General features: G+C 45.0%; 1 protein-coding gene across 1 annotated transcript; it reads left to right on the plus strand.

Moving 5' to 3' along the window:
* The first annotated feature begins 93 nt into the window (after nt 1-93).
* On the plus strand, nt 94-14,086 carry LOC120831067 (tricarboxylate transport protein B, mitochondrial). The gene is made up of 9 exons (XM_040196197.2): nt 94-932; nt 7,162-7,269; nt 8,296-8,395; nt 10,995-11,133; nt 11,523-11,607; nt 11,797-11,901; nt 12,091-12,206; nt 12,325-12,398; nt 12,579-14,086. The coding sequence occupies exons 1-9, from the start codon at nt 827-829 to the stop codon at nt 12,691-12,693; spliced, it is 948 nt and encodes a 315-aa protein (XP_040052131.2). The 5' UTR covers nt 94-826; the 3' UTR covers nt 12,694-14,086.
* The last annotated feature ends 168 nt before the right edge of the window (nt 14,087-14,254 follow it).

Genomic DNA, 14,254 nt, shown 5'->3' on the forward strand with positions numbered 1-14,254 from the left:
TAATAAATGGAAAAGTGTCGAGGCCGCTCCAACACTTGGCCGTTCAGGTTCAGATTTGTTTACTTCCTGTCGGTCCTCGCGGGACACGATGATGATGCGCGCGCGGTCATGGTCCAAGCAGAGGGGGATGCCCGGGATGCGCACTTCCTATATCTGCGTGAGTTCAAAGAGTAACATGAATACAATCGTTTATACGCAGCGCTGTTGTTGCCTTTCTCCTAGCCTCCTTTAAGCCACGCCAGGGGAATTATGTGAGCCGTCAGGGCCCTCTATGATACGCGTGGTTCTGGAGGTGTGTGTGCGCGTGTGCACGTGTCTCTGTCCCGGCCTCCTCCCTGCTGCGCCGTGATGCCTCCTCGGGAACTACCCGAGATTCCTCGGCCTGGAGAGGGCGTGGCTGGCACATCTGGACCGACTGGCTGCTGTCGTGGGTAAACTGCTCCGGTTTTGGTTGTGCCACGATTCGATAGCTGTGGAATAGACTGTATCCCGCCACACGGGGCCACATTCAGATGGGAACGCCCTTCTTCTCCCGGGAGCCAACTCGACCGCCGCCCCTCCTCGCTTCCGGTTTCGCCCCGCTCCACTTGCGCACTACCTTCGTGAAACGGCGTTGCCATAGTTACAAATAACAGGCGTTTGATAAGGAGCGTCTGAACTTCCTCCTCGGTCCCAGTGAGCGCGCGCTGTCAACAGAGCGAGAGACTGAGCCGAGATCACCGCGCGCCACTTACGCACATCTGCAAGCCACTTCAGCTACTTGAGGATAAGTAGAAGCTGTTTCGGGGTGTGTGTGTTTTATCTCCGTGTGCATCTCCCGGTAACTATGCAGAATAGAGGGACGTTTATCAGCCCTTTCTCCAGACCGCGCTGCGTGGCGGCGGCGTCGGAGAAAACGAAACTAACTCATCCGGGAAAGGCGATTCTTGCAGGTGAGTCGTTTCGAATATGTCCTCCGAAAAGTTATGAGAAATGTGACTGTTTTTGGAAAGTAGTTAAGATTGAATAAGACGTTTTAGTTGCTTTTTTGTGAGTGGCTTCTGGTCCAACAACAACGAATACTTAAACGGTAGTAACATTTTTTTAAAGGCTAAAGAGCGAAACCGCGTGGAATTAATGGGAACTTGTATGTAAACTTACTCACGCCACGAGAGGAGGAACGCCTAGTAAAGTCAACAACTGAACAAATAGGGATTTCATTCGCACGAGTACTTTCAGGACTTTAACCCTTTGACACGACATAAAAAAAAGCTCGCGTGATGTGATCGAAAGAGTCCTGAAGGCTACTAAATGGACCCGGGAAATATTTCTAACTAAATGGTATACTGTCTTTAAATGTATTTGCTTAGCTATGTGGAGGATACATTGTATTTCCCCTCTATTATACATTAATATATAACGGGAATACATCCCGTACAACATACATCCATTAAAAAAAACAACTATATTGCGCTGTACGCTGGGGATGTTTGGTAGGGACACGTGAATAGCTCCATTGATGGATTTATTGGTTCAGAGCTATACTCATGCTTGTTGTAGACCGCTGTGATTCATCAGTTTATCCCCGCTGAGGTTCAGTACCCCCCCCCCCCTCCTCCTCCTCCTACAGCTGATGAAGAGCTTCTCTGTATTAAGGGTCCATGCTGGGGCACTGTTGATTTCAGTCTTGTTCTCTGGCACCGGCTCCACGCTGAATATTTCATCATTCGGAATGAATTCCCTTTGAATGGAGTTTGAAAAGCATACTGTATTAGTTGCTTAGGATTGTTTGACTAATGCCTGCTGATATTTTAGTTTTTGATCAATCAATGAATATTTTTGGCGACAGAAAATGCCCTTGTGTTACCAGAACCCGGACTGTCAACTTCTTCGACTGGCTTACCTTGTCAAGAGCTCTCTATATTCATACATCATCAAAACCTCCCATTTGAGAGGTCAAAACTAGCTTGTCTCACTGTTTTGCCTGAAAATGGATGAACGCCGTGAATCAATGTTGAACGGTTACATCATGTGACAGAAAAAACCATGACACTTTTAAATTCAACTGTTCCAAGTAAATGATTTAAAGTGAATAAGGAAAAAAAAAACAGAAAAAAAAATCTCCTGACTGGTGTCGTCATGTCAGGCAGCGAGAAATGGAAATGCAGCCGCGGTGGGCGAGACCGCTCCCCCACCCGTCCTGTGCAGCCTGATTGACTGAATGTGGCTCCCTGCGTCGGTTAACTCCTCTCCAGCCAGTTTTTCCGGTTTCACAACAGCAGCAGCGTGACCTCATCAGCACTGTCTCTCAATCCTGTTCTCCCTTTGAATCCTCCCGGCCTCGCTGTTAACAAGCCATTGATTTTAACACTCTTTCAAAAACGGTTTTGGGAAATTAAAGCATGCATAGAGTTTGATGTTTAAAGCGTGACTCTGCGAGTTGTCCTTTTGAGCTGTCAAAAGCCACAGCCGATAACATGCACTCCTCTCGCCCAGCTGCACCCCTTGCAGTGCTCCGACATGCTAACGCTGCTTCAGGGTTCATCTGTTATGGTTAGCAGCACGGCTATGTGTGGGGAGGGAGTGAGCCATGAGCCGCTTCCCCCATGGCCCACAGTAGACAAAGCAAGAAGTAGAAGGTCAAAGCTTAGTGGGCTTTAAGGCCAGCATAGAGTATTGAGTGGTTGGGGGGGGTTGCATGTAGCTTTTAGATATCGTGGAGCTCTCTCTGCCCTCATTGGCTGGAGTCGTCTCGCCCGGAGTTGAGACACAGTAGTAGTAGTAGTTTTGTCTGCGTGAAGCCTGAGGAGGAGAGTGCGGTGTATATGGAGTCTCTGGTTCTGATGCGCTGTGCACTCGCCTTCTTTTGTAACTCTTTTGAGAGATGGAGGGAGCCAGAGAGAAAGAAAAGTGGTCCTCGTGATGGATTTGATTTTCCACTGAGATGGGCTTGTTTTCATGTGACTTCTCTCTCTCTCTCTGGCCTCGGGGCAGCCGGTTAGCTTTCTCTGAGTGGTTGTCTCCTCTCAAGCTCGGAGGCCTCGTCAAACGTGCGCTTACTCCCCGTTCCCTCGCGTTACCGCAGCCCTCCCTCCCCCTCGCCTACTACCAGTGATGCGAGATGATAAATTACAGTGCAGGTGACTGCATGTCAGATATATGTTGGTGTAATGCTGTCACGCAATTGGATAGAATTGAGTGGACAAAGGCTGACGTCTGTCCGATTCATTACAGCAACACAGGTTTCATCCAGGAGAAACCTCCGGGTCCTGCAGAGCCTTATACATGGATTCTTTCTCAAGGCCACCCGGGGGCGACAACTCTGGAGTCCGATTGTATAGAAGTCTTTGAGAAGATGACTCCTCTCCTCTCATGATTTATTCCCTCAGTAAATATGAGTATATGATCTAAATCTCTAGTTTCAAGTCTTCAATACATAATGATGTTTATTTAGTGAAAGCTTTTGTGATTGACAGGTAGCTATCACGGCGGGGTCCTGTCTATGAATTGTTTGTCTCAGAATTTCTGGTTTTCGGTTCATAAAAGTTGATTTCAACATTTCCTCCAAAAATGTCATGTTTGGTTTTGGTAGGCTCCGCCCTCTGGCTTCTCTTCTGATTGCCAGAACCAAGATGTTGAAGGCCCAAAACTACAATGTCAACATCCAAAAGCAAAGACAGCAGTCAACGTCGGTCCACAAAGCAGCTTATGACGCCTCGGTTGACTTCGTTCACTTCCTGTAAAACCCAAACACCACTTTTTTCACAAGTTGTTAGATTTTCTTTGGGTTTAATTCTCCAAACAGTGATGTGGAAAATATCTTGACACTTGTTTAAGAGCATCCATCAGAGTGAAAATGTCATCGTAGTTATTTAATCACAGCAGGGTGATTCATTTTCAAGTAATTAGCTGCTGACATCTACTTCAAGATGGTCGCCGGGCAACCGTCTCTGCTTCTTGCTATGAGTGATGTGTCGTGTAGTTCTTAGGGAAATTCATTTAGCTGCTACACGTTAAATATATTTCACCAGCTAGTTGCTTGTTTGGAGTCGGTGCTTTTTACTGCCCTGTGCATGTGGAAACCACACTGAAAAGAGAGGAAAGACTGAATCAAGGGCAACGTATTTTGCATGCATTCTTTTTTTGGTTGCTCTTAACTTTCAGAACAAATTAAAATGTTTAATACAGATGCTTAATAGCCGTTTCTGCTTAAATATCAGAAGTCTGCTTCCTTGAATGCGCTGCATCTACATTTCAAACATGATGCAAGATCAACAAGCTGAATGTACATTCTGTCGGGCCACAAGCTCAAACGTAATGCGTAATTCATCTAAATGTGAAAACATTGAAAACCTATTCCACTTCAAAGAGCCCGGCGGCACTTCTCTTCTGTTGTGCACGCTGTCAAAACAAACCTGTGCACGTTGGTCGCAGTTTAAACTGCTCCCACATCGAATGAGTTTGCATCCATCCTGTAATTAAGCATCAGCGCCGCATCAGGGGGTGTTGCTCAGGACAGGAAGCCTACGAGGCCGGACGCCAGACAAATTATTCCTTTCATTTTTCTTTTGGCGCGAGGCAACGGGCCGACCTTGTTAGTAGAGCACCTCATGTTTGAAGTACATCAGTCCTCTGGCTACGTTCTCTTTTTGGACTGGAGACATGGATGTGACAAACCCCGCCCCCAGAGAATTTAAAGTGAGATAATAATCTAATAAGGGATATCTGGATGAATAATGGATGGATTCTGCTAGAAAACTGCTTATTAATTTGCTAGCAAATACACACATACACAAGCAGATGCCCGTTGTTGGCTGTTTCTGGTGTAAACAGGTTTGCTTTGAGGAGCTGTACCAGTCAGACGTTGCTGGATTGTTAGCTGGGCGTTTCACTGGACCAGATGTGTTGGCTGCTCGTCAGAGGCAGACAGGACGCCGCACACCTGGCTCCCTCTGCACCCCTCCTGTCGTCAGCTCTTCAGTCGTGACCGACTGTTCATGCAGTTGCTTTATATGGTGTTTCGTCACGTGGTTAAATAGAGCCTTGACATATCAACATTTATATAATTATATTAAAATCATAGCAAAGAAAATAGTTTATTGATTTTTTTTGAATAGTTTAAAAATCAAAAATGTAGAGACAAATGTCTTTTTTGTTATAGATTGCTACTTTACAAAAATAAATATTAAAACCGGGATGGAGTTGCTTTTGCTAAATGGGATCCAATCCCTGCAGCCAGAATCCAGCTTGTCGTGGAAGAGAGGGAGGCTGTTACAGCAGCACGTTAATACATCTGGAATGATACATTCGACAATCCCATCTGGGTGTGACTGTCATGTGTCGGAGGTGATCGATGGTTTCCTTTACTAGCCGGAGTCATGAGGTCTCTGATTTATCAAACTGCTGCTGCGCAGCAAGTCTCAAGCTCATTTGTTTCCATTTCCTCCTGGTGTAATACAAAGTGTCAAGGATCCATGCAGACGCATTGATTTTATGACAGTCTGGAGGAGTGCTGCTGCTTGGAGGAGGGTGAGGGCGGTTGGATGCTAAGAGGAGAACTGGAGAGGGGAGCAAGCTCTCGGAGATCAAGACGAATAGCCGATTTACTCGAGTCACCCACATCTGGCAGCTGCACTCGAGTCTTTTAGGGTGTCCTCTTTAACCTTGCGGGTGTAATATATTTTTCTGTGTGTGGGATGCAAAATGGACTGATAGACAAACACAGCGGTTCTCCTCCTCGTGAGGGTTTATGGGGTGCATGCGAGCAGAGTCACTGCTGGATGTTGTTGTTTTCCTGTTCAGGCTGCCGTATTGGCTGGAAAGAGAAAAATGAGGTTTATTGTTTTCTTCTCCAAGACGACATGATCCCGGATCAGCTTGGCTGCAGTGAAGCGTTGTAACGTCCATCACTTGACTCCTGTTACGGCTCAGCAAAAATTTACTTACTGTGTGCGTACGTGCGCGCAAATAAATGGATGTGTAATGTTTGGGTAGCTCCAAACACCACAATGTTCAGAAAACTCTTCAAGTATTAAAAATCTCATGTTGTGACCTTTTCAGTGTCATTTATTTACATGTCAAAGATGTGAATCACACAATTTCACTATTTCTATTTTGCCACAATGTGGAGATAAATTACACTTACTATTAGATGATTGTTCAACATTGTGTAAACGCCATTTCATCTTATTGAATCAGAGAGCACTCTCAGAGGAGGTTCATACAAACCGGAGCAAAGGAGACGCATGCTTTTCTCAGGCTTTGGACAACCAATTATATTCTCAGATCGGAGAGACTGACCAATGTTATGTATCTGCTTATCGTCCCAAAAACGTCCAGGGTTGAACATATAGTTTGGTCTTCTGCTTCTGGGGGCCACAGTGATGAAAGGTGGCGTAAGCAGCATGTGAGGAGTGTGAAACTGCAGAGCTAAATTAAGGAGGAGCCAGAATACACCGAGAACATAATAAAGACTTCTTTATCCCAAAAACATAAGGTAACATCAGCACATAGACTGCAACCGTTTTCAACTGGATTGTCCTCTTTCTCTACAAGCCAAAAATGTTTGCCATGTGAATATTATTTATGATGTTCTAATATCATGAATATTCGACACAACAGAAAGAAAACGCTTTTGAGCACATAAATAAATACATATAATTATAATTCCTCATCGTCAACCAGAAGTGTTTTAGATCATGGATTTTGTGTGTGTGTGTGTGTGTGTGTGTGTCAGTCATTGAGTTAATGGAAGGTCTTGTTCTCGGTAATGGAGCCCCTCCCTGCAGGCTGAGTGGATAATTTAATTAATGTCAGCCTTGTGTCCCCCACCTCCCCGTGCTCTGCCTCAGCCTCCCTTAAGGACACATCTCATCTCATGGTTCTCATCTTTGAGACTTGTGTGTCCCCTCACGCCGTCCCTCCTCTTGTTCTTATGGAGCAGAACGGGGGGGGCGGCATAAAAAGTGACGTTTGGGCTGCGGTTGATTTATCCCCGCTCGGCTCCTCGCTCCTCCTCCCTCGGCTGCGGTGCGTTTGAATGTTTATAGAGGAAGAGCCATTTGTGGAGTCGCCGTAATGATCCATGATGCTCTGAGTCGGCGCCGCTACCACCTTCTTCCCGGTTTTAATCAGCTCTCCTTATATCCTCTACCATCTGCTCTGATTGTCTGTGTGTTCCAGGCGGCCTCGCAGGCGGCATAGAGATCTGCATCACATTCCCTACAGAGTACGTCAAGACCCAACTTCAACTGGACGAGAAGGCCAATCCTCCCAAATACAGAGGAATAGGTGAGCTAAAAACTAAAAGGCTGAACGTGGGATTTATTTCAACAATTCAAATAAGTCTTCCACATAACTTGTTTCAACAAATAGTTTCACCTAGCGACATACCTTGCATCCTTCCCTCCTACCTGACCAACCTCCCCACCTTCATTCCTTTCTTATACCTTCCTAGCTATCTACATACTTGCCTACATACCTACCTTCCTCTCCTACCTACATATTGCTGCCTTGCTTCCTTCCTTCCTACAAGCCCCCGTTTCTACCTTCCTATCTAACTGCCCTTTCTACCTAACCGCCTACCTGACTGACCACCTACTTAACTACCGTCCTTGCCACTTGCCTACCTACATTCGTTTCTACCAACATTCCACCCTGTGTCCCTACTTACCTTCGCACCAACCTGACTTCCTGAAGAATATTCTCCTCTTCCTCCTGTCAGTGTGCCTCTCTGAGGAGCTCATTATCAAATTACCTCTCATCTCTAGGTACATAAGGGATTCTGGCAGGCTGTCACTGTGCTTGTTTATATGACTTGGAACAGACCAATGCACACTCCTATCCATGCGTAGCATGGTAAACATACACGCGCACACACACTCTCTCAGGCCGGATGTGTGACTGTGATGTTGGAGGGAGTTCTGAGGATGAGAGATCCTGCTAATGAGAGCTTGAGACAGCTGTTGCTGTCTGTTGAGTTGTGCATTTGACTCGATAGCAGGACCTGGACCGATGGGCGGATATCTCTGGACGCAAGTTCAAAGAGAAACGCAGAGTTCTGGTGAAAACACACTGTTGATGAATCACAGAAATTGGTGTAATCTTTATAAGTCTTTCCATACTGATGACACCGAGGGAATAGATGAGTGAATAAAGAACACTGGAACACCGCATGGATTATGCATTTAGTGAAAAGTACACATTCCTGTGGTGGATGAGTGGACTGTGAAAAATACATATTCTTACCAAAGAAATAAGTAAATTGATTGAATGTCATTTTTATTTTTGTGTCTGCGCGTGTGTGTTTTTCTCCAGGTGACTGTGTGAAACAGACGGTTCAGGGTCATGGTGTTAAGGGGCTGTACAGAGGACTCAGCTCCCTAGTATACGGATCCATACCCAAATCTGCAGTCAGGTGAGGCAAATAACAAAGCACACAACAACGAAATGAACTCTATATCAGGTTAAATGAATTATGTCACTCAAGCTTACTATTTTAAGGATAGATCTCAATGTACATAAAGCAATTGTAGAAACAGGGGACACAGACTGAGAGAGAGAGTCTGACATTGTGGTTCTCGTGGCACACGCTGTACCTCAGAACATAACCGTGCATGTGTGCAGTAAAGTCTGGATCTTCTACCTGGAACCACCAACAATTATTCTAGTCCATTACCCACAATGAAAGCCATAAATGCCACACTAGCCGTTGGTACAATTGCACTATTCTTTCATAGCGTTGACATTTATCTCCAGACAAGTGTGCACTATTGCAGAGCAACGGAACAAAGACAAACAACGTCAGGTGCTTTGGTTTTTGTTCGACGGTTCTTTCAGTCACGCCTTTCCTTTATTTCTCTTTTATTTGTGTATGTGTACGTGAGAGTGACGCCTGAGGGCAGAGCCTGTCTGTTCCATGGAGAGACAGGCCCAGCCAGGCAGAGCAAAGATGCCACTCAAACCCAGCGGGGGTCTCAATAGGAGCACACAGAGGGAGACTTGTGTCCGTATTCTGTCAAGGGTGTGTGTGTGTGTGTGTGTGTGTGTGTGTGTGTGCGTGTGCGTGTGTGCGCACATCTGAGTGTGTCAGTCAGCTTTTCCCAGAGGGTGTGACTGGTTTTCTCCGTCGTCATGTGAGACTGCACAGTACAGTGGGGTTTGTTCTGGTAAAGGTACATTTAGATTTGATTTACAGAGGATATTTTCTGCTGCCCCCCCCAAGTCGTCCATTCAATCCGTTCTCTGCCTCCCCATCCCATTAGCTGATTGCCTGTGCAGCATCTTGCGCCTAGCAGCCGGCCTGACAGGGGACAGGGAGGCTCAAGGGAGGAATAGAGGAGAGCGCTTTTGACCTCTCCGTCCTCTTGACCCTTCATCCCATCTACATCCTTCTCTCCTGTCTGCTTCCTTTCTTTCTCCACTTCTTAAGTACCACGCTGACTCTTTTCTCTCCGTACCCCCCCCCCCCCCCCCACACACTCTTCTCATCGCCTCAACTGACCTTGTAGAAAGACCCACTAATGAAGATGGGGAATGACTCATCTCCGACTATGTCAGCCAAAACATGTCACTTCCTGGCGGAGAAGTTCAGGCCACTCGGTAAATGGGTTGAGAGAGACAATTTGTAGAGAGAGAGAGAAAGTAAATTGGCAGAAGAGCAGGAATGACACAGGCACATTTCTCTTATGCAGCTTTTAGGGAATTGCCTTCGTTCCACCATGTTAGTTATTAAGTGCACTACTGTCTAAGTCTAAGAAAGCTGCGGGGAGGTTTTTTGTTCCTTCATATAAAAAAAGATTCCCTTTCAAAACAGTTTCATGGTCAGCTGGTGGCGTGCAGCGAGAGAGTCAACCAAAAGGATTTGTTTTGCTGTGCTGGTTGACAGTGGGGGGCAGATGGATGGGTGGAGAATTTCAGGAGTAAGCCTGAGCGAGAAGCAGGCTCGATGTTTAATGGAAGCTAAAATCACCCGAGCCGAGCGAGAGGGACGAGTCCTGTACGGAGAAGAGACCGCAACGAAAACAAAGCATTCATCAAGACCCGAGTGTCCGTCCTCCCCGCCCATCCTCGCTAAATGTACCGGGCAACGTCCTCCCTTCAATTCAATTTAGTCTATAAATAACCTTTCTTGTACAGGACTCACTGGCACAACCTTTTCTGATTGAAGAGATACATAAACCACACCCTCTCTCTCTTCCTCTGGCTTCCATGGCAGCTGTTCCTGCTCACTCCGATTTATTGTTGCATCCTTAATGAGGACGCAAGAAGGAGGGATGATAAAGTAAATGCCATAAGCACATTCAGCACAAAAAATCCTTGTTTTACTATGGAGAATGTCCTCATGTTAGATGTAGTATTTCTACTTTTATTGTATGTGTTTACTGTAGCCATTTTTACATTGCCTGTAAGATGACTTTGGGCGATTTAAAGCCACATTGATCATATGATGGTTTAATATATGGCATCGGCCTCGGAGGCAAGTGAAACGAGACCAAAAAGCGCAGCCACAAAAGGAACTTGTTGTCACACGGTTGCCCGTGTGGAGCCACTGTGCACGCTGTTGAATCAGACAGTTCTTTGTCCTACATGCACACGTGCAGTAAGTCCGCACACACTCTGGCCGAGGGGATTCGCCCCCAATTTCTAGCTCTAATGTTGAGGTTCAAAGGGGAAGGACCGTAAGAGGACAGCGCATGGGTGTTTAGCATTGAATATTTCATCTCCACAGAATCATCAATATTGAGGATTTAAATGTTATATAACTAACGCATAGAAATGCATTCGTTGCACATATATTAATGCAAATCACTAGGTTTGTTAAATTGTGTCTTTCAATTTTTTGTTATAATTTATTGCCAGCAAGTGAATTGACAATTTGACGTTACTAGGGCATGTTAACGCTGTAAGGTGAGATCCTGGACATATTTCAAATCAGGCATTTTTTTCGTTATTTTCATTTTGAGCATTACTACCTGAGGGTTCAGGGACCTAACGTCCATTGATCTATTCCTCAGGTTCGGGGTGTTTGAGTTCCTCAGCAATCAGGCGAGGGACGAGTCCGGTCGACTGGACAGCACCAGAGGCCTGTTCTGTGGGCTGGGAGCGGGGATCCTGGAGGCTGTCGTGGTGGTCTGCCCAATGGAAACTGTCAAGGTAGGCTCCTAAATCATCTGTGGACAGATTTCAGATGTTTGATCATTTTACTGTTACCAAATGCCCAGCGAAGCAAAATATACCTGCAGCATCTATACCAAGAATTTTTTATGATAAAGCTTTATAAGATATGTCTAATAAACAGATTGGGCGTAGTGTGCTTTTTCAAGGACTGAAACAAACGTCAAAGCCTTCAAGAACTCATAAACAAAAGAAATATTTGCAGCACAAACATTTTGATAAAAAGAAACTCTCCTCGACTTATCATGTTGGATATAGTGTCCCCTACACACAGTTTCCCTGCATCATTTGAAGGAAAGACAGACTAAACATTTCCTGTCTTGTCCAAAGATCACCTTGTTCATTATTTTGTTTTGTTATCTCTCGAGGTTAAATTCATCCATGACCAGACTTCAGCAAACCCCAAATACAAAGGCTTCTTCCACGGAGTCAGAGAGATTATCAAAGCACAAGGTAAAGCCGGGCTGCAGTGCATGTCATGTCCCTGACATCTACTGGTCAAACCGGGTAATGCAGCCAGAAACGGTGCTATTTTACAAAAGTGGAGGCGACCGTGCTGACCACCACACCTCCATGCCGCCCCCTGACATGATGATGTCTACTAAATGTATTCTGATGTCCTTCTTATTGTGTGTTACTTAGGAATAAGAGGGACATATCAGGGTCTCACTGCAACGGTCCTCAAACAAGGCTCCAACCAAGCCATTCGATTCTATGTAATGACCTCGCTCAAGAACTGGTACAAAGGTCAGTGTGTCTTTCTATCGGTATAAAATATATTTGAACAAAGAGACCAACACTGCTGATGGGCGATAGGAGAACTTGTTGGGATGTATGTTAGAAGTTCTCTTAGAAAGTGTTTGAAACTTCAGGGAGGGGTTCAGAGTGCAACTTTGTTGTACGGACTCTTGTGACTCTGTAACATCCTTTCACCAGGTGACGACCCAAACAGAGCCATGAATCCCCTGGTGACTGGGGGGTTCGGAGCCGTAGCCGGAGCAGCCAGTGTCTTTGGGAACACTCCTCTAGACGTCATCAAGACGAGGATGCAGGTATACATTTGTTTGTTTGTTTTCCTTGCTTTCCTTGTGTTGTAGATCAAACTTGTGAAGTTGTTGCCTACTGCTGACATTGATTAGAAACAACAATACTTTTATTTTGTTGCCAAAGGGTCTGGAAGCACATAAATACAAAAGCACAATGGACTGTGCTACAAAGATCCTGAGACATGAGGGCTTGGCAGCGTGAGTACAACTCTACTTTCTTTCAGTTTGTGTTGCAATGGGGAAGCACCCGCTGGCTTCCTTCAATGTTCTTAGTAATCCCATGTGATACATGGAGTCTACATGATTTAAATCTGCCAAACACAGAACACCAGGAACCATGTGACTGTGATGTTTCTGTCTCCTCGTGTCGCCCCGTAGTTTCTACAAAGGGACCGTCCCCCGGCTGGGCCGGGTGTGTCTGGACGTGGCCATAGTGTTCATCATCTACGAGGAGGTGGTGAAGGTCCTGAATGTGGTCTGGAAGACGGACTGAGCCGACTGAGGAGAGGCAGCTCCCTGCTTCATATCACGCATCACATGGGGAGTTTTTTTGCTGAACTGGGATCAGGGTGTATGCTAACCAGTGAGTTAAAGAGCGCGCAGGCGAGGATCAGCAGAGAAGAATGAGAGCCTCAAAAGAGGCTTGTGTGTCACACAGTGTGCCAGTGTAGAGGTGGGATTATAAAGTTAAGACAAATAACAGCAAAATATGCTTCATCCTATACATACATCCTTTATTCACCATTTAATTTTATATGTGACACTAGGATGTCCAACATGATTCCTTTTACAACAACCTTTTTGCAGACATATAAGTAGGTTATCTGGCTCACTTTGTAAAATACCCTCATATCTTTTCTATTCAGACAGGTGTTCTACTGCTGCCTACCCTGAGTATGCATGCGTCATACTGGAACTTTCTAGGGTTAGCAGGTGTGGCTCTCTGCTTCTTCGTAAGCCTTATATGGTTTTGAAACCAGAGGAACCAGAGTGCACATAAACTGCAGCAAAATCTATAAGCCTTTACTAGTTTAAGTTTAAATGTGTCAATTATTTTTTATACAGTATAGATTCTTATTTGGTCTATTGCCAACATTGTAGTGTAATTACAAAGTATGATACATTTTATTCCTGTGCCAAATTTTGAACCTGTGTTCAGAGTAGCCTGGTGATCGTAACAAGAGAATATATGACTTGTATTGTGACACTGGTTATAAATGTATTTATTGAACGATGAATGTTTAATGTGGACACGGTTGAGGATTTTAAAATCCTGTGACCAGGTCCGGGTGTCAAGGTGTTTTTAATGTTGGGTAAAATATTTTATTTCGGTATTTCAGTCTAAATGACCCAAATACATTTAAGTCACCAACACTAAGGTACGTCAGACCTCTTTTTAACCCCTTAAAAGGAGCCACCCAAACAAAAGGTCCTCTGCTCACTCGTGAAGCAGATTTCATATGTTCCCCACTTCAGTGATACAGGATATGAAAGAAAGAAGAGAAATATCCTTCTGCTGGACCCATTTATTCATTTTTTTTTTTCAGGAAGTCGCTCTCGGTTGGAGCTCCTCCCAATTCGTTGACATAATATTTAACCTATGAGGAGAGTCGCTGCTTTGTTAATGTTAAGGTCTTTTCAAAGTGCCTTTTGCTGAGAAACATCCACTCAACAGTTGCAATGTGTCTATTACTGTAATAGTTGTAACAATATGCTGATGGATTTTCATCTTTTTCTGTTTGGCCAAACAAAATGCTTTTGTTCCTTGCTGCCAAATAGCGATGATAAATGTAATTGTCACAGCGAATCAATGTACTCACGCCTGTGTGTGTTCTTTCTTTGTGACTTGTGCAATAAATACCGCCCCTCCATTTGTCTGCACTTAACGTAGAGTCCTCTGTTATTCCGGGGAGTGGCAGGGAGGGGGCGATTCAAAATTCAATAAAACAAACATCTAAAAAATTGAGAGCATGCAGAATGGTGTTTTGCCTTTCTTTTTTCTCGTTCAGTTGCAGCAGATCCTGTTGGGACAAACTATGGCGGGCAGGTAAGGG

This window comes from Gasterosteus aculeatus, chromosome 13 (assembly GCF_964276395.1).
Source record: "Gasterosteus aculeatus chromosome 13, fGasAcu3.hap1.1, whole genome shotgun sequence".
NCBI classification, from domain to species: domain Eukaryota; kingdom Metazoa; phylum Chordata; class Actinopteri; order Perciformes; family Gasterosteidae; genus Gasterosteus; species Gasterosteus aculeatus.

Coding starts and splice junctions, on each gene's coding strand:
- LOC120831067 (XM_040196197.2), top strand. CDS start 827: ATGCAGAATAGAGGGACGTTTATCAGCCCTTTCTCCAGACCGCGCTGC. Junction 11,608..11,796: donor AGAGATTATCAAAGCACAAG/GTAAAGCCGGGC, acceptor TGTGTTACTTAG/GAATAAGAGGGACATATCAG. Junction 12,207..12,324: donor TCATCAAGACGAGGATGCAG/GTATACATTTGT, acceptor TTGTTGCCAAAG/GGTCTGGAAGCACATAAATA.